At 40.8% G+C, this 20,453-nt stretch overlaps 1 protein-coding gene across 3 annotated transcripts in view; it reads right to left on the bottom strand.

Annotated features, from left to right (window-relative positions):
- ERC2 (ELKS/RAB6-interacting/CAST family member 2) overlaps positions 1–20,453 on the bottom strand; it is a 975,821-nt gene that overhangs the window by 177,926 nt on the left and 777,442 nt on the right. For all 3 annotated transcript variants that reach the window (XM_054482044.1, XM_054482045.1, XM_054482046.2), the window contains one exon: positions 18,398–18,532. In XM_054482044.1, coding sequence (XP_054338019.1) covers positions 18,398–18,532 — 135 coding nt within the window. The remainder of the gene's footprint in view (positions 1–18,397; positions 18,533–20,453) is intronic.

Genomic DNA, 20,453 nt, shown 5'->3' with positions numbered 1-20,453 from the left:
AAGACCTTCTAAGTGTAGGGCCTGTGGACTGCACAGGCCATACGCTGATAAATCCAGGCCTGGGTGTGAGGTTTAAGAGGGGAAAGGCTAGCTCTAGGGGCTGTCAAAACTCTTTAGAAAAGTAAACTTTCTCCGGTCCACTGTGTGCTGGGAAAATATCACTCTTCAATGATCATAGTGAGACAAATAAATCATGTCTGGACTTAGCCTCCAAAAGTGGCAAAAAAGGGAGGAGCTGAAGGGCTTGTTATGCTAATTCCAATTTGTTGAAATTTTTAGAGTGACTTTTTCTAAATTATGATTCATTTCAGCACCAAAACTCCAGATTCAAGTCAGAGCCTTCCGATGCTATTATGAGCATATTACCGATGTCTAGTAAAATAACATCTTGTAATGTTTCTTTTATAGGGGCCATAAATCAAAACATTGAAAACAGTTAATTTTTAATGTACCACTATTATCCATCTTTAGTTATAAATTTAATGTCTCCTAAGGCCTTATGGATTGTAATGCAACTCAAAACATGCAACAGCTGCTCAAAAACAGAAGGTTCCCCCAGTATCTCATTATTTAAATCCTTAAAGATATGGTTTTAAAAGCCTGAGGATATCTAAGCAAACTTGTTTAAAGGAGTCATAAAGAAAGATAAGTAGTTTTCCTCTGAAGCATATGAAATTTATTACAGCATACTAAAGTAGGATTACATATTGACTAAATTTCTAAAAACATTTATTTTCTGGTGTGCATGGCATTTGGGGAAATTCATGAAGAAATAAAGAGGATAGGGCTTAATACAATTGTCTGCATTTGCCTTAAGCAAAGCAAGATTTCCTATGGGTCTTGGAGCCAATTCCACCCTGAGGATAACAACACTGTTCATATCTCAGGGTGTCATGAATCTTGTGAAAGAGCAATAAAAAATCTTCACTATTCAGGAGGACACACAAGTGCAGCCTAGCGCCCTGATACTCATGATGGCAGAAGTAGCTTCACAGAAGAGCCCCAAGTAGGAGCTATACTTTTCAAGACAACTGCCAAACTCTTAGAACTTTCCTTTACCTACCTTTTCCATGCATGTTTGAGGCAGGCTTCACGTGTTTGCTTTTTAATGCTATAAAACGCTTTCTTCTCATTTCATATTACTTCAGGTCATTTCCACTTTTATTAGCTTTTCTCTGTGAGTAAATGTGACATTTCTCTTAATATTTTCCCTACATAGGGAGACAGTTGCTCCCATAGACATCCAGAACTTCTCTGATTTCCCCACTTCCTCATACTGACAAGCTTTCCTATGGGATGACTTTGCATCTGGAAGTGTTAATTCCAGTGTCGTTTTCCCCTTTGCCAAGAAAAGGGAGAAGAGATGAGATACTTCTGTATTAACATGAAGCAGGTTTTACTGGCAGCAAATAGATCCAGGAGGCATTACATCTTTACTATGTAGAAAGATGTTGTACCTGAAAACCACCATCCTGTGAACTGCTCCCTCAGTACCAAAAAAAGCAAACTGACCCATTAGTGGGATGTGTAACAGGTTCAACTAAGAAGTAAAACACAACAGTGAAACTCACCTACAGGCAAAACGTACCAGCTCTTGGTTAAACTTCACCTGGAGCACTACCTGCCATGCTATTTGAAGGCAAGACTCGGGGAAAGACATACATGCTAAGTTATCCCAAAGAATTGTCCCACACCTGTTGATTCTCCAGCACTGTGTCATTTCATGTTTGTCCCAGAATAAAGAACTATATATTGAAAACTTTCTGATCAGAAAAAAATCACCATTGCACACAATCTACCACATTCCTTGTTCTGAATAAAATGCCATATGCAATGTTATCAAGTTTAATACCATATTCCATGTAACCATATGTATATTCAACTTCAGGGAGTTTGTGACTTGGTGTTAAACAGCCTTTGGTATATAGGAGAGGTGTAATTCCCAGCAGCAAAAGTTGCTAGACTTCAGTATTCCATTTATAACCATGTGGTAATTACATGTGTCACTATTCAATCGTAATGCAGATAGGACGTAAATAAAGGGTGGGTTCTTAATAGCTAAAGATCAGCTTTTAAAATACAAAACCCTCTGATAAATACAATGTGTATAATTTCTAATGCAAAGCCTCATAGAAGTATAATTTTTAAAAAGCAACAGATAAAATGTCACTAATAAGACCTGCTAATATGAATATTTCTATTCTAATTCATTTAAAGAGTTACAGTTACCCATTCACCATTACTATGCCTTGATCCTTGTGTTTTCTTCAGAACTGCCATAGAAGAGATAGCACAATCCATTAAACGGGCTTCTTAGAGATGATAGTTTCAGCTCCATGAAGATACATATTTTATTTTCCTTATTCCTTGCCAAACATTTGACACAACCAGAAGGACGTGAGAGTCACACCACACTGGCATATCTGGTAAAAGCAAGCAGTCGGCTGAAAACCACGACTGGAGAATCGTGACAATTTCTGAGTCCACAATCATGCCTTAAAAAGTGTGTATAAATCCTAGTAAGGGCAGTTTACATCTTAAATAACACAGAAACATTTGAATCGTGCTAAACCCAGCCCCAACAAGGCAGAGCAGTAATGTGGTTGTGGGGTGGGGAGGTGAGGTAGGATGGAGGGGGCTCTTGGGAAGGGTCAGGGCACGCGGACATTCTGCGCTCACAGAACACAGTAGCAAACACAGGGCACAATTCACAAACATCAGCGAGCACAATTGAGCACGCACACAATACAACACTAGAATGCAATTTTTTAAGAAAAAATGATATAAAAGATGGTTTCTCACCCCTCAAAACAAAACTGGAACTTTGGTTTACAGGCCCGGCTATGCCCATATGCCCTCCTCGTCATCCTGCCGCCGGCCCGAGGTGGGGAGGTGCACAGAGAGGAGGGGAGCACCAGAATGAAAGAAGAGAAGGTTAGTTACACCGAGATGCACTGGAAAGGCACACTAATCTTCACTTTGTTTTTTAATCCTCAAGACTGAGGAAAAAAATCCATAGTAACTTAAATTCCACACCACCGACTTGTCAAATACATAACCGAGTTTTGTATCTATGGCAACCCACACACAAAAACATTCCACCCACCCAGCTCTGAGTCTGTGTCAAGATTGGATTAGAAGATTAAAATTAGTCTACATTAGCAGATGATTATTTTTTTGGAAAGCATGCAATCTGAATTGCATATGCCTAAGGAGTAGATTAAACCTTTTAAGTAAGCAGAGAAGTAATTATAGTAATCAAATACCCTTAATTTCTCTTAAGCTTAAAGTATCAATAAAGGCTGAAGAAGAATTAAAAAAAACACACACACACACAACTCCATCTACTTGGGTGGAACAAACTTTTTCAGCATGCGATAATTCATATTGGTTGTTCCACAAAGGCTCAAACATGCTGCGATCTTCTTAGTTGACAGATTCTATTTTGCTCTCAGCGTGAAAGAGGATGCACTGGCGATGGTATGATTATACAGTTGCATGGAATGATTATACATTTGCAATCAAATAAGTTTCAAAGAAAAGAGAGGTAAACTTTTAATTCAGTAGAATGCTTGTAGAAAGAAAGTTTTGTTTAACTTAAAATTGTGTTCAATTATGGATAAACTGAAACTTCTTTGGTTGGAATTCTTGTTGAAAAGTGTTTCAAAAATAGCTCTGGTGACTTTCCTCACTTACTGAAGTGGCTAATATACAGGGAAATGGAATCTTTGAAGACAGAAGTATATCCCCAAAGCAAAGTCCCTGTTTTGAACAATTCTCACAGTTTACTGCAAGGATTGAAACATACCCTGGTGTCACACATAGTTTGAGAGCTGTGCCTTTTAATAGGTCTCCAGTGAAGTCAGATTTTGCCATGATTTGCTTCTTGTTTTGAAAATCAGGAATAGAAGAAAAAAAATAACCTGGAACATTTTCTCATTATTTGACTCCTTATTGGTTAAGTTGTTATACTATTAGGTTGAATCCTATGAAAATGCCAATATTTGGCCATTTTTACCTAGAAAAATAGCAGTTTCATACAGTTCCACCTAATCTGGCCAATAGGCCTAGTCATTTTTATCTACTCAAAGATGTATTTTTCAACTGACTTTCAATACAGTTTATTTCCTTTGTATTTCTATGTATTTTATTTTATGCATTGAATAAAGTATTCTGAGAAGAGATCCAGAGAGTTCATCATACTGCCAAAGGGATCCATGGCCCACAAAGGTTACAAGTGCCTGACTGACTTGAGTCAATGGAATGATTTGCACAGAGTCTGAACTGGACAACTCAGTATGAATTTTCACTTGACAGCTTAGGTAGGAATATCCTGGCAAACAATAAAACACATTGATCATTTTAGCTGGGCCTTCTTATGTAAAAATTATCTGTGTTTGTTTATTATTAAACAGTCTAATAATTGCTCTTGGCAAGAAACTTCCCTTTTCCCTATGTGACTTAGGAAAAATGTATTTTTACATTCATTTAACTTCCTCTCTGTCCCTGGAGAAAAGAAAATTTGATGTTCCTTTACATCTCCAAGAAGGAGGAAAGTTTACACCATGAGACCCTAGGGCATTCATAAATGGGTTCCAAGGGGCCTAGCAATCCCTTGAAATTCAATGAAGAATGTTGTTGAGTATGTGTGCAAATATATGTCTCTGGATGGAGGCCCTAGCTTTCATCATATGATTCTTGACCCCCAGAATCGCTGCTGTAGAAAATCTCCAAGCATAGAAGGATGCTATGATTTGCCAAAGTCACAAAGCAAAATAGGAGGCTTTCTCTAAAATACAGCCTACGGCCACTGCCGACTTCTTCCTAAATAGCTATAAAATAACTTGCAGAGCAGTTTATTTCATTTCACATTTAAAACCCAACATCATATATACATTCATTTTGTTCCAAATCCATTCCTATCAGGTTTTAATTTTTAAAAGAGAAGAAAGTAAGCAAAAAGAAAAGCCACTGCCGCCAAAACCTACCACTATTTTCTTAACAGTGAAAGGTGGTATAATGCAAATCACTTTTAGCAAATTAAATATATTAAAAAGTGGTAATTAATTATGATTGAAACAGACAGGAGTTGTAGTTTGAAAGTACACGCTGCCAATATCACTACTACTGTTCCTCATCCACCATAGGAACAAAAAGGGGCTCCCAGATGTCGAGGGTTATTAAAAACCAGATGTTCAGATTGACATCTTGTATGCTAGTGAATAAGGTAAAGAAATATGACAGTCCAATGTAAACTTTGCTAACATTTAATGTGGCAGAAATGTGGATAAATTCCTTTCATGAACTCAGAATATTATGCATTTTTTAAAGTTTTTAGTTTTTTAAAGTTTAAAGTTTTTAAAAGAAAATAGAGAAGTGGTGGCTTTTTCTGGTCTCTCTAATCTTCAAAGCTTAAACATGAATTGACCCTCATCACCAAATGATCTGGGTCAGAGTGAGTGTCCGTTTGGGGAATAAAAAACAAAAATGCAGGAGCTAATCAGTGTGGGAGCTCCAAGTCTTTCCAAACATATGCAGCTGTTTCACTGCTGCGCTGCCTGCATCTCTATATGCAAATATTAATTTGTTCAGCAACCTTACTGCACAGAAATGTAAATTTGGGGACCCAAAAATAAGAAACAGACAAGTATCACTTGATCCCTAACTTCATGCTAAGTTGTTGAGAAATTCTTGGCCTTTTAAAATGCATCTATCAGGCCTGGGAGAGTCTGTTTCCTTTCCTTGTTTTTCTGTTTCCAAATCCACTTTGCAGTGGCTGTTCTGAATGCTGTTTGGTGTTTGATCCCTTGTGTGTCCTTTGTGAGTGATTGTTCTGCCACCAGTTGCCAAAATATCTGGATGGGAAGAAAGACTCTAGTCCATCAGTCATCTGCATGCTTTTGTTCATCTGGGGATGGGAACATCCAAGGTGGACTGAAGCCCAGAGAGCACAGTGACCACAAAACACAGCAAACTCTGAAGGGGAGGAGGTTTAACTATCAAATAACCTCAGGACACATCTGCAGTTCCAGGGATGATGTGACAGACAAGGGGGTCTTGATGGAAATCCTGTAGTCCCAGATGCTGCGCCCTAATGGGATTCTCTAAATATTGAGATAAAACAAAATTCCTCACCGATGGGCTGCTCACAGCGGCTATGTTGATGACAAGCTCTAAAGAAGGCAAAGGGACTGAGTCATCATTGACAAGACAAGAGACTTGTTGTTGTGGGGTGGCATTTATTAGCTCCAGCAAAGAGGCTCTGAGAAGAAACTCTATAATCTGACATAAATTGGCCCAGTGTAAACCTTTAATTGGTCTCTATTTTGAAGTATTAGGTATAGCCAGCAGGCAAACCTGAGGCCACCATCGGATTTTGGTTTTTTTAAACACCTGAAATTCTCTTTGAGTTGATAGCTGACTTTTTTTCTTGAAATCAAAGAATTAAGTTCCTAATGGGGATCTTACTGTCACACCTGTCCTAGAAAGGAAAGAGAGTAGAACCGGGGAAGTATCACTTTCAAATAGCCTACTGCCTTTGTGGGAACTCAGCCAAGTTCTCTGCCAGGAAGGTCCACCTGGCTTCCTTGCTGGAAGGGGTGCAAGGAGATGATCCTGGTTATAACTAGGTCTGGTGTGGGCAGTCTTCAGACTCGCCTCCACCCCTAATTCATTCATGGCTTCTCTAAAACTTCTGAAACTTCAAGCCCCAGGACTTTGCAAAGTTTGGCTGCACAAGTCATGAAAGCAAGATCACAGTGTGGAATTTATGATGTGCCCTGAGCCTGGGCTCAACCAAAGCAGATCCTGTTAGCATTTCCAACTGCAGGCTTGGCCAGAGCCGGGAAAAACAGACACATCTGTAAAGGAAAACAATAGGCTTAGGCATGAGCCTGCAAATGTGGGGCACCGAGCCTCATCAGGGTACTAGTAGGTTTTCTGCTAAGGTCAAGTCCAAACCTTCCCTCTGGAGACCATTCATTCTGTCTTTTATCTTTCCTGCTTCCTGGAATGCTTAGCCCATGGATGAATGTCTCTGTTCAGGTGATGGGGTCAGGTACGGCTATAAACTCTTACATGACTTGTATTTACTATAATCTCTGGGGCCCATTTGCAGGTAAGATCCCCCGCCAAAACAGGAAAGTCCTAGCCAGGTTCAGAAATCTGCTTCCTGCTCTTTTAAAAATAAACGTTAGCTTATTTCTGAGCTGGGATAGAAAAGAGCCAGTATGTATTTGCACCTCCTCCAGGTTAGAAAGAGTGCTGACGGCTTCTGTGTTTCCCCTCTGAGGCTCACCAAGGCCCGGTGACACAGGTGTCAGGAGGTTCTTTGTGCAGATATGGAAAGGAAGGCTCAGGGAGGGAGGTCAGGTAGCTCACCAAAGGACACCTGGCCAGGAGCTGGGGAGCCAGGGTCAAATTCCAGTCTGTCTAACCACAAAAGTACACCCTTCTGACTCCACCATATGAGCCGAGAAGCCACAAAAAGAAGAGTTCACTTTGACCCCAGAAGACATTTGTTGGTTCTGCTTAGCTCAGCTCTAGAGTACGTTGAACTTGGTCCTGCCTTCTTTCCAAGCTGTTGAAGACCCTGGTTGGAACTAGAAGCTACAACTTAGTTGGGTCCCTCTGGCTCTTGGAAGAAAGGGGTCTTCACATGCAAGTGGAAGCTATTTACGTGGACATATCGGCAGCACCCCAACACGTTTTAAGATCTCTGAGGGGAAAGGCAGCACCTTTACTTCCTTCATACTGTGCCACGATTCTCAGATGTGGGAACTTAGATATTTCTAAATGAGTAATTATGGAAGGCTCAGTTCTCACTGTTTTGAATGACTGGATTCCTCTGAAGGAATATGCTTCCTGGATTCCCAGAGTTCCTTATGATTGCCAAGATTGTGTTGACTTGTGTCTTCTCAGAATGACTCTTCCCCTCTTCTATCGCACGAGCCACGTCTCTGGTTTATTCTTCTACACCCCAGTGGTGAAAGCGGAACTTCATTGGCTGAGGGGGAACACAGTAGGAGATGTCCATATTTTAAAAGACACACTGGGGTGTCTCTCAAGGGAGAGGCAGGGACCTGGAGAATCTGTGCAGCCTGGATTGGTTCTTCTCAGCAAGTTCACCTCACTAGGACACGCTGAGGCAGGGCAGCCACCTGAGACCACTTTGCCAAGCCATTGAGAATGTTATAGAAGTTTGGGTGGCCTTTTCCTCCACTTCTAATATAACATCTTTAAGTGCTTCCTCAATTTTTTTTTTGGCATCATCATTATAGGGCAAATTGAAGAAACTAGTTTTCTATTTCCTTCAAGCAAAAGTAGCTGTGACAAACTAGTCTTTGGTGCATTGTGCCAGTTCACTCAGCTCAAGGACATCAGATACCCAGCTGAAGATGAGAATGGTCGAAGCCTCTGTCGGCCAACAATATTGTTTGGGAGCTTAAAATCAACATCTGCTAAAAGCGGAACCATTGCCAGATAACCATAAAAAAGGGTGGGAGTGAAGACAGGCTTTATTTTCGCTCCTTCATCGATCAGTCATTAACACTTGGCTTTGTTAAACACAGTGAAAATTGTGTTTTTAACATGACTCTGGTTCTGCCATTTCCTTCATGGTAGGCAATCAAATTTCCTTTTGACTCTTCATTTCCTCAGCTGCTTAAAAAAGAAAATGAGGGGAGGCTGAGGCAGGAGAATCGCTTGAACCCGGGAGATGGAGGTTGCAGTGAGCCGAGATCGCGCCATTGTACTCACTCCAGCCTGGGCAACAAGAGCGAGACTCTGTCTCAAAAAAAAAAAAAAAAAAAAAGAAAGAAAAAAAAAGAAAAGAAAAGAAAATGGGACTACCATATCCTGGCCCTGATGCTTCATAGGTTTGTTGTGCAAATTAAACCCAAGAATGTAAGTTAAACCACTTTGTGGATGGTACAGACTTAGACCAATATAACTAGACATATCATCCCTGTTGGTAGCATTAATAGTTGATTACTAGTAAAACAAATTATTTGATATTACACTAAAGCTGAAGGCAAAATGGTGTGTCTAAAAAGGATCTGATGGGGTACAAAATGATTCTTAAATATTTTAGAGTCTCTCGGCTGTTCAAAACTGACATTATTAAGATCATTAATAGATGGATGCCCAAATCCGAATTTTTAAAATGCTATTGGTCTGTAAGGTGGTTTCCTGCAATAACAGACTTTGTGAGTGTGTGCAGGGTATGTTTAAAGGATGTTTCCTACTCCCTTTCCTCTGCTGGTCCCTTATCTTTGGAGTGCTGCAAGTGCCTGGAGTGTTGTAAGTCAAACACGATCCCTATTACATCAGTTATAGAAAAAAAGAGAGGCAATGGTGTTTAGCAATATAAAATGGATTTCCCTGCTTCCCAAAATTTCAAGGTTGGCCACCCCCTCTCAATGGGGGAGCTAAAGTGCTGCCTCTTAGACAAATGCGACTGGATTAAAGCAGTAAGTTGAAAAGAAATCAACCCTCCAATGTTGCCAAGATGCGTTGCATCTGTAAGCTGGAGAGTGCAGGCTATGTCTGAAAAACCCCTGTTGACTCAAAGGATACTGCAACAAATCTCTTAATGTAACCCTAATACTTCAAACAAGGTGTAAAACCTAGACAAATCAGTAAAAGAAAAAAAAAAAACACTCTACCCTAAATAGAGTAAGACTAAATGAAATCTTCAGTAGGCTCAAACCTCCTTTAAGGAAAAATCCTTTTCTAACAGGAGGATCCTGATGCATTAAGCAGCTCTGCATTTTTCCCATACTCAGTGAAGACCCTACCTGGCAGGGCTTATTAAATCATGCCCTCATGTGCTTACATGCAGGGAATTAACATCACACCCAGATTAAAGGGCTTTGACAATAACCTGCTCATCTGCAAAGCCAGCTTCCCAACTGCTGCGTAACTCCGCCTCCCTTCCTCTCCTGTAGCTCTTAATAGTTGGGTGAGCATGTAACTGCTGGTAGAGGAAGGAGGCAGTTAAATACCTCCCACAACAACAGTTCAGACATTTGTCCCCATTTCCTTCTTTACCTATGGCCTCACAGAGAGCCACCGCAGGGTTACTCTACAGCTTCTGCTCTTAAAAACAAGCAAACAAATAAACCGCCACTTTTATTTCCCAATGGTGGGAAATCACATATGCCGTCTGGCTCACTTTTTAGTAGTTTTGGGGATTTTTAGTAGTCTCTGAGGGATAAAGAAAAAAGAGACATCTGTGATATCTTTCTATTTCTTAACCTGCTAAACACAGTATCCTCCAATCTACTTGTGAGAAAAGAAGTACTGGGAAAGAGGCAAGTGGCTCTCAAGAGCTATTTCAAAATGCATGCCAGGATATCCTTGGCTGCAGTTCTGAAAGGACTGGCCCAGGAGTGGCAACGGTCAAAATTTCTGAACCCTTCTCTCATGCAATACACATCAGCACCAATAAGAGGTTTCTTCATGGGTTGTTGAATTTGAAGACTTCATCCCCACATGAAACAAAACTCAAGGCTCCTTCCAAGAAGTGGGCCATGACATTAGATTTGCAATGTGAAAAAAAAAAAAAAAAAATATATATATATATATATATATATATATATATACTGTCTCTTATCTGGGCAAGCTTTAGACATACTAGCTTGGTTGGAAACTGATATGAAAAGCCTAAAACACATAACTTTTCTTATCAGGTTACTATCATGGGAATTAAAGATTCCTGGTTTTTTGTATGTTCCATAACTATACTTCAGCAAGCCCCGATATACGGTGTTAATTTCTCTTCAGTGGAGGAAACATGAAGATATATTTATGTGCACACATACATATATATATATGTATATATAACGTATATTCAAACATACACTCAGAGGAAGTTAGGGAGAGAAGTTTCTAGCTAAACATGATCTTGTGAAATTCTTCCATATGTGAAAAAGTCGTCAGTTCATCTGACATAGAGCAATACATACATATATACTCACAGGATGCTATGTATACATTTATCTCACATTCATTTAACCTCAAAACATAAAATAAATTCTTTTTATTCCTCCCTAAGCAAAAGCTAGGAATAACAACTCTATACACAGAATTCATCTTCTGGGGGCAACAGAGCAGGTTGGACCCCTTGCCTGTCTGTCAGAGTTCAAAGGGCTGCACTTTGACTAATCTGCTGGTGAAAGTGCAAGGGAAGCAGAGCATCAATCACAAAAGCTGGCCCTGCATTCACGGAGAGGGGCTCAGTGGGAGTAGGGGATCCCACGGCCTCGAGCTGGTGCCCCAGGAGGGGCTGCTGTGACTGCTTCATTCTTCTGTTGGACTGTGAGGCCCCACCAACTTCTTGTGGACTAAACATAAAATGCAGAAGGAGGACAAAAGCAGGTGGGTTTTATGAAAAAAGATCTAGGGCCAGGAAACACATGGGCCTGGAGCTGTCACCTGCCTCCAGCCACAACATCGATGAGGGCCTAATTGCAGGGATGGCTGGAAATTCCCCTCTTTGAGGAATGCTCTTATAGGATGCTGACTAATTCTACCTGAGAGCAGTACCCAAGGCTCAGGTGTATGCAGAATGGACAGAGGTAGGAGGGTGAGAAAGCAAAAGCCCTGCTTTTCTTTTCTGAGCCAACTCTACCTTATGGCTCTTTTGCCTGTAGAAAGAGGGGAGAAGGGACATGTTTAGGGACCAGAAATCTCAAAACCAAGGAAGTGAGTGCTGCAGCCTCTCTGAAGCAGAGTATAGGTTCAGTACTGTAAGCATTTGCCTATATGCAAGAATCCAGAATCCAAACACAGAAAGGAAAAGCAGATTCCTATCAACCATTATAAATTAGGTCACTGGGATCATTTTACTATATCTTAAAATACAATCTATGTATCAGTTCTGTGACCACAGTTTGAAGAGAAGGCCAAATCTAGGCATGGGTTCTTTAGTAACCAAGAAATTTGACAGCTTATGGCAAAACAACATGTGTCCCAAGTAGAATTCTATGGGAATTTTCAGCAGAAAATGGAAGTGAACATTCAATGCTCTGAAATATGTCCAATGGTACAAACATGCACTTTGGCTGAGCGCCAACACATGCTGGGACCACACAGTCATCAGGAGCAGCAGAGACAGCACCAAGGATTACTATTTATATCCACAGACAGATTCTGGAAATTACCAAGTAGAGTGGATAATATTTAGGATTAGGGCAATCAATTTCCTAGGACGAGATCCATAGAATGGACAGACACCTTAAAGTTCAGAATGCAAAAGGGAAAACCTAGCTTCTACCACAGAAGAGTCACTCTCTGAAAGTACCCCTAGCACCCTGGCTGATCTGACAGCAGCCCTTAGCAGCATAAAGCATCCTCTGTTTTGCTGTGGGGGCATGGTTTGCTCCAGATCCTTGCATGTTCAGAGGCTCAGGGGAGAGAGAGCAAGGGAATGTGAGTCTTGGCGATCCACTGCCAAGAACCCTCTGTGACCCAGAGCAGTTCCCCTCCCTCTCCGGGCCAGTCTCTCCACTACTTGAGGATCTCATTCTGGTGATCCCATAGAAGCAGGAGAGTTTGCAATTGGCACAGGGACAGCAGGAATAGAGAAGAGTAAAAGGGAACAGGTAAAATGGGGGGAAATGGAAGGAATAAAGTCACAAAACAGAAGAATGGAAATAAAGACAATGAAAGCTGGGGCAAATGGAAAGAGAATGGATGAGATTATATATTTTTTTCTTTTTTTTTTTTTTTTTGAGATGAAGTTTCACTCTTGTTGCCCAGGCTGGAGTACAATGGTGTGATCTCAGCTCACTGCAACCTCCACCTCCCAGGTTCAAGTGATCCTCCTGCCTCAGCCTCCCAAATAGCTGGGATTACAGGCACTCGCCACCACACCCAGCTAATTTTTGTATTTTTAGTAGAGATGGGGTTTCAGCACATTGGCCAGGCTGGTCTCGAACTCCTGACCTCAGGTGATCTGACTGCCTCAGCCTCCCAATGTGTTGGGATTACAGGTGTGAGTCACTGTGCCCGGCCAAGATGACATTTAATTCAATTTTGGAAAACAAATAAAATAGGATAAAATTTACTACAATTCCGTGGAAAAGGGAAAAAGTACATTTGCACTCAAGAATAAATGGATCTGTCATAGTTGTGCAATCATAAATACACGTGGTTGCATAGATGTATCCAAGGGGTTTGCCACCAATGTACAGTACTCAGAGACTTAGGATTTCATCTGGGGCCTGTTGACTTCCAGTTTTATGACTCTGGATCATTAACAACCTCTGAGTTTCTTTATTTATACAATGGGGATACTTCCATCTGCCCTTCCTATTTCCCAAAGCTACTATGGGAGCAGTTCATTCAACAGACATTTACAGAGTACCTCGTAAGGGCCAGACATATGTGAACATGCGACAAAGAATCTGAATATAAAATGTGAAATTCAACCAAATGTTTCTGTAATTGATCACATAAGTATCATGTCTCCATGCTCCTAAACTCATAGCCTTCATTTAGAAGTTGGTTTTCTGTAAGTAAAATATGAAATTAAAAATTTAAATACTATCAGAAAGTCTCAAAGGTGGTCAAAATCCCTTGAGCTCTCTCTCCAACACCTATGAGCGAGTATTTCCATTCAATGAAGGAGGAAGAGGAGAGAAGAGTTTTCTCTTGGGCTTTCAAAAGTGGCCACCTATTCTGAGGTTTCCAGCCCCAAAATATTTAGGTTCTTTGCCATTTAGGCCCTTCCCAACTAGAATCAGAGTGGCAAGTGCTTTAACATATAGAAGTACCTTTTGCACAAACAAGCAGTGAGGTCCAGGTCCTTGAAGACCTAACACCCAACCCAAGACCCAGGAAGAGAAATGTGAGTCCTAAATGCACAAAGGGTAGTCTGCGTGGTGCCCGGCATTTTAAATTGGCTGGAGTGTGGACCTCATGCTGATGCTGTGCTTTTCTTATTCACCAGGTTAGTCTATACCTGGGAGCCGCTGGAATGAGCTTAATAAAATATGACTTTTACCGGGACAGTAAAACTTGTATGATGCCTAGAAAAAGGAAAGTAGAAAGACTTGGTATCACTGATATGTTTTAAGGAAGGGAAGGAGATGCTATTTAAAGAAAATGACAGATGAGACTGATGACAACAGGTACAGAGAACATTTAGGAAAAGCTGAATTTCTACTTGGCTTTGTGAAATCAATCTTGGTAACCTAAGAAAAATCTCTAATGTGTCTCCAGCATGTTTCATTTACTCTTTGGACTTTATTGTTTCTCAAAACACACCAGCAGCTTGTGTCATGGGAAATATTTGTTGTCTGCCCCCATGTCCACTTCTTGCTTTGAAGGATTTCCCAAGTCATTATTGGGATTTGTCTGGATATCCTACCTGGACATATTCAATGGCTGTGACCATCCTGGGGGTCACAGCCCACCAGCTATTAAATGCTTCTCTCTCAGGTAGGGGGCTAGATTGTTGAGCTGCCACACTGCACTGACTTCTCTTACATCTTCTCCAAATCTTCCCACCCCCTCAGTAATCCCTCAAGGGCTGTGTATTTATGACTATTCTTGATATCTTGGGTCCTCAACCTTAATGACTCCCTTAGTTTAGATCTACTGGGTTCTTGGTGGGATCACTCATTCTCAGATGTTATTGCCTTTAAGAAGGTATCCCAGGAAATGAATGGAAGAGGCACTTCCATTTTCTGTTGTGCAAAGCAAGAAGCTGCCGGAAAATCCCATCTTCTGATAAAAAATACTGCTGGAAACTGGATCAGTCATGTTATAAAATGGGTAGTCTCTTTTTTCACCTGATACTCTGAGAACAATATTTCTCAGAGCACAGATGTTACTTGAAAGAAAAAAGAAATCTACAATCAAATAAGTCTGGGAAATACTGGATTAAATTAAATTGGGGAGCTTTCTTTCTTATATGACTTTTTAGATCGTTTGATCTGCTAATTGCCTCAGGACGCTCGAAGACAGAGTTATAATATGCAGCACTTTCACAAAATTCTTTGCCCAGAGAATCTTTGTTTCAAGGCTTTCCTCATGGGACTAATGTCCTAAAAGTTACTTTGGGAAATGCTAGTCTAGACTTATAATACTTGGATTCAGTTTCTCTTAAGGAGCAAGAAAAATCATAGTGAAGGAGAAAGAAGCATGGAAGAAATGGAAAAAGAATATAATTCTGTAAGTACCTGGCAATACTTAAATTGAATTACCTAAGGAAAAATGAGTTTTTCTGGAAAAGTAACAAGGCAACTGATTTTTCATATTTCTCCATTTTCATGTGTTCTGATCTCTTAATAAAGCTCAAGAGGCAATATCAACATTTTGTAGCCCTTATTCCATAAGTCATTGTTGGTCAAGCCTTTAAGGCCACAGGAAGGCCAGGGCTGGAAGATTCACAGAAAGGGAATCAGGAATCCCTGGAAGATACCTTTCCCCTTTAAGTCAGGTCAGCTAACATGGGTACATTGTGAACATTTAGTTAAAATCTCATCCACATCACCCCATTATTAGGACTCTCATGCTTTCATATGGCTGTCATTTTTCTCCTAAGAAGAAACATATACTCATATGTACCCTGTATGTATTAGTGTATGTGGTCTACACAATTAAGTATAGGGTTTGTAATCAATTGGGAAAGATAACTACTGATAACTATTATCCATTGATAACGATTTTATTCTGGGACTTAGATTTATAACAGTACATATACTGATATATTAGTTGTTGATTACCAAATCTCAAATCTTCAGTACAGGAGAGGGTATCATTCCACTAGACCTGGGATGCCCAGTCAAGAGGGGCATCCAGCTCAGGAGATACAGCCATCTCCAGCACTGGTGCCAACCTACTCTCACACTAGGGTTCCTTGCTTAATCTCTCTTTCTCTAATTAAAAAAGTCTAGCGAAGGAGCCTTACTGACTTGATGACTTCAACTTAAAACCACTAAAATATCCTTGTGATCAAGGGTATTTTACTTTCACAGTGAACCCTACTGCAGAATAAGTTTCTAAGGTACGGGCCCCTAATTAAGTTGGAGATACCTTTTATCTGTCTTGCTCTGATTGACATGAACCAGAAAAGAATTGAACAAGACATCAGATGACCTGGATTCTTATTCTAGGACTAGACAGCAAATGCCTTGAAGACAGGGGTTCTGTCCATCATGCTCTTCCCCAAGTGCCACATAGTGGCTGCCATGGAATTAGGTTAGGAACTCAGAACAGGATTCCAGCCTATTCACCCACTTCCTGGGGACCAGATTTCTCATCTGGAGAAGGCGTTGAGGTTAACTGCCTCTATGTCCATGGGTTGCTTAGAGTGTTCACTGAGATGGTGGATGTGAAAGTGAAAGACCATCACCATCTTCCTAACAGTAGCAGTGAGAAACATGTGCCAAAGGTCTCAACAACATGCCTTAGCCAGACACTCTTCAAGGAATGCTAACTCTTCTGGGAAGGACACCACCCTATGGCAAACTCTAGTGTCAGTGGACAAACATAAGAGTCAATCAAGTAGACAAGGCACCCTAGTTTGTGATTACAGCTCTCTGGAAAAGTAGTAGGAGCCTAGCTTTTGTAAGAAATATCATTCACAAGGCAGATAGATGTGCTCTAGTGCCTAATTCCCAGTAGAACATATGAGCATATGTGTCTCTGTGATGAGACAAACTGGTTTGTTATCTCAGCAGGTCCCTGGATGACCTACTCCCCTGACTTGGCTCCAGATCCTTCTTTCTACTCTTATGGTACTCTCTGTTTTTGTCTCTCTGTTGGGGTTTGAGCGGGGTAACTCAGGATGGTCTTCTGGCATGTGTGGCTCAGAATGAATGGCCAAAGTGGGGACTGCAGGCTCCCACCAATAAAATCTCATACTCACCCTATCTGGGAGAATGCCAAGGAGAAAAAGGCAGGGACCAGGAATGAGAACGAGTTGGTTTAGTTAGCAGGATGCCAGGTCTACTGGGGCAGGCAAAGGTGGGGAGGTGGTAGTGGTGGTGGTGGTGATGGTGAAGGGTGATAATTGAATAAATAAAACCAAAACAAAACCAAAACACAGACATACAAGATAACGACATGAAATTGACACCTCTCTCCACATTTCAGATCTCCAAATCAAGAGCAATATTTTGGGAGCTAAAACATGAAATCATGCCCTGTCTGTACTTGGCTTCAGAAATCTAGATTTTTTTCTGTGTGAACAGCTTCAGCAATGTTGGGGTCTCTGACGGCAAACACTTCCAGGTACAAAGGTCAGGTCAAGCTCAGGGGCTGGGGAGCCTCCTGGTGCTGGCTGCCTCACTGCACAGCTCCCAGGAGAACTGCTAATGCTGTGTTCTATATAAACAGCTCCCCCAGGACTTGTACTCCAGGTAAAACATCTTGGAAACTTCAAATCCTAAATTCTTTGGGATGCTAGCAAAAAAAGGTGAAAAGGAAACAGAGCCACGTGAAAAGTTTTAGGAGCATCACAAGTACCTCCTCCCCCAGCAAATAATTAAAGTGCCTCTTCACACAGGTAATTCTGACAAGCCCTCACCCTGCCATATCCAAAGGAGTGCATACTTATCCAGATGGTTCTATTTTGTTACCTATTGCTCTCATCTATGGAAATATATCAGTTACACTAGGATCACCAAAAACGGGAGCAGGGGGAGGCAGGAATCTTAGTACAACAAAGTAAGAAATATTGCTCATATTGACTATATTATCCTGCTAGTTTGCATTTAATTTCCTAATTTCCATAAAATTCACCTTCAAGAGTTTTAATACTAAACACTGTAAATAGTTTTTGCATTTGGTGGGTGAATGTAAATATTGCTGTAAAACCACAGGCGGTTTTGTTTTTGTCAATCCATCTTTTCACATGCTTTACTTAGTCAAGGGAGGAGATAGGGTCCAAATCAAATAAACCAGACTCCTTGACTTCACTGGCTAAAACGCAGGCAAAACGGATTTCTCTCCTTGTTGTTTTACCCCACTATTAATTTGCATCACTAAAGAATTTTCTAGGAAAGTGCTCAGTGAACTCAAGGCTTCTCTGGTTGCCAGGCTCATGGAAACAAAGTGCTTTCTCTTAAAACTCTGAAAGAGACATTCCAAAGTAACCCGCCATGAGATACCAAGCCAGCAATAGACTACATATCTATGAAAGAAGAAAGGAGGGGAGGAAAGAAAATGCATAACATAAACAAGAAAAAGACAAAACCTTAAAGAGGAAGGAGAAAGAAAAACATTTAGATTCCTTGACTGATGGAAATAAATACCAAAGCTATTAGTTTCAGTTCAAAGAACGTATCACTTTATGCTGTTTATTATTTCTTGAGGATTATTTATTTTATCTTAAAATATCTAAAGGGTAAAAGGGGTCTTGGAGGTAAGCAGCGATGAAACTGACCTGGTCCGGAGAGGGCCTGTGATTGGAATGTTGCGACCTCCCAGGAGATCGATGGTGGTGGTGATGGTGGTGGTGGTGGTAATGGTGATGGTCCTCATCATAGTTGTCTGCCATCAACTTCATTCTGTTCTGGGTCTGTGCAGAACAAAAACCAAGGAAGATTCCATCAGGAGCCAGAAGATCAGTCAAAGATATTCAGGGCATAATTACAGTACCTATAGGGATCCCTTTGTTCCTAATTCAGGAATTTTCACTGTTAGTCAAGTTGAAACTTAATAAAGAAAGCACCATGCCATTAACTTTGATGAAAAAAGCTTTGTCACATCCTTAAAGCTATTATGTTACATCTGTAAATGTTAATGTACTTCCTTCTTGTGATTTAAAAGGGCAAAAATGGACATACTCTAAGGTGCTTTGCTTTACATTATCAAGCAATCACAGAGATCCAAGGTGAGCTTGCAATTGCAACAATTATGACTGAGACTCTAGACCAACACTCTAGAGCAAACTGGAGATGGAAGTCCTGTATGGAAAGATGGGAAGGGCTGGGTGGAAACACAGAACTACAGATAAACAGTGGTCTCACAAGACAAGGCAGAAAAATCCACTCAAACGCTGCCAAATGCAGAAATACTGATGGAGATGGTTTACTGCTATGATGACTTCTTGGGAAATGGCTCTCTATGGACATTTTAACTGATTTTGTTCCTTGAGGGAACTGAGCAAAAGGTACAAAGTCAATGGGAGAAGAACTGACCACTCTAATTTACAATCCACGATGCCTGTCACATGAGGCAACTTGGAGTCATGGTTAAACCCCCAATGCAATAGAAGTGTACTGCTTTATTATGCAGGGCAAGAAATGGACCAGTGATGAGTTGGCCTGACAGGCTCTCAGAATCTAGAAAAATGCCTAAAGACCACGGGAAAAAAGCAGACAAAATTATCCAGCTCAGAAAGTCAGGAAATGAGGGTTTGAGGATAGACCTGCCTGGATTCAAGTCCTGGCTCCATCTCTTTGCTGGTTATGTGAACTTAACAGAGTAAACTGTTTATAAACCTTAATTTCCTCAACTCTAAAATGAGAGGAATAGTGCCTCTTTCCTTGGGGTTGCTGCTAGGAGCAAATGGTATGATGCACTTCAAGTGTCAGTCCAGTAACTGGCAATGAAAGTCAAATGCTGTCATTACTATAGTTACTGCTGTTGTTGTTTGCTGTAAGACATTTTTCCTCCTTTGTATGTGCTGCTTCCTTTGCTTGCAATGCCTCCCTAGCCCCCTTTCTTCACCTTTAACTTCTATGTCTGGCTAACTCAAACTATTTAATCTAGGAGCCTTTTCCTCACCCTGTCCTCAAGGCTGGGTGACATGTGCCTCCTGCGTACCACGGCTCTATAACCACAGATTTATCCGTCCGTATGTCTGTAGACCTTGAAGCTATTTCTTTCATCTGCCTCTCCCTAGAATCTCACATAGGGCCTAGCAGATGTAGATATATAATACATGCTGCTGTAATGAGTGACCAAAAGAATGGAGGGGCCATGACTTTGAGGGATACTGCCATCCTAGAGACAAGCTACATGTTTGTTTTCAGCAGGGAAGGTCACGGAGAGTTGAGGACATTTCATGAGTTGCCATAACAATCCCACTGGTGGCTCAAGATGACAATGAACCAACAATACTTTCAGAGAGCCAGAAGTCAGTGGTTGGCAGAGCCTCCAACCAGTTGGAGTTTTATTATGTAATATAAATAATACACTGACAATAAAGAAAAGTAACATTGTGCATTCTTATAGTATTTTTCACATACAATCTAACTTATTCTCAATACTGTCCCAGGAGCAATTATTACTATCCTCATTTGGCAGCTAGAAAAGCAAGGTGTAGATTTCAGCCCCAAGAGTCTCTTTCTTGACATAGAACATGGAGATTTTCTGGGCCATCCAATTCTCAATCTCTAGGCTTTTTTCCTTGTCTTGCTGCTAGCAGAAAAGGCAAACAGCTAAACAGGTAGAAAGAGCTTTCCCATAAAATGCTTTGATTCTGCTAAGTTTTG

The sequence above is a fragment of the Pongo pygmaeus genome, chromosome 2 (assembly GCF_028885625.2).
Source record: "Pongo pygmaeus isolate AG05252 chromosome 2, NHGRI_mPonPyg2-v2.0_pri, whole genome shotgun sequence".
NCBI classification, from domain to species: Eukaryota; Metazoa; Chordata; class Mammalia; order Primates; family Hominidae; genus Pongo; species Pongo pygmaeus.
The sequence above is the reverse complement of the archived record's forward strand: the minus strand, read 5'-3'. Positions and strand labels throughout refer to the sequence as shown.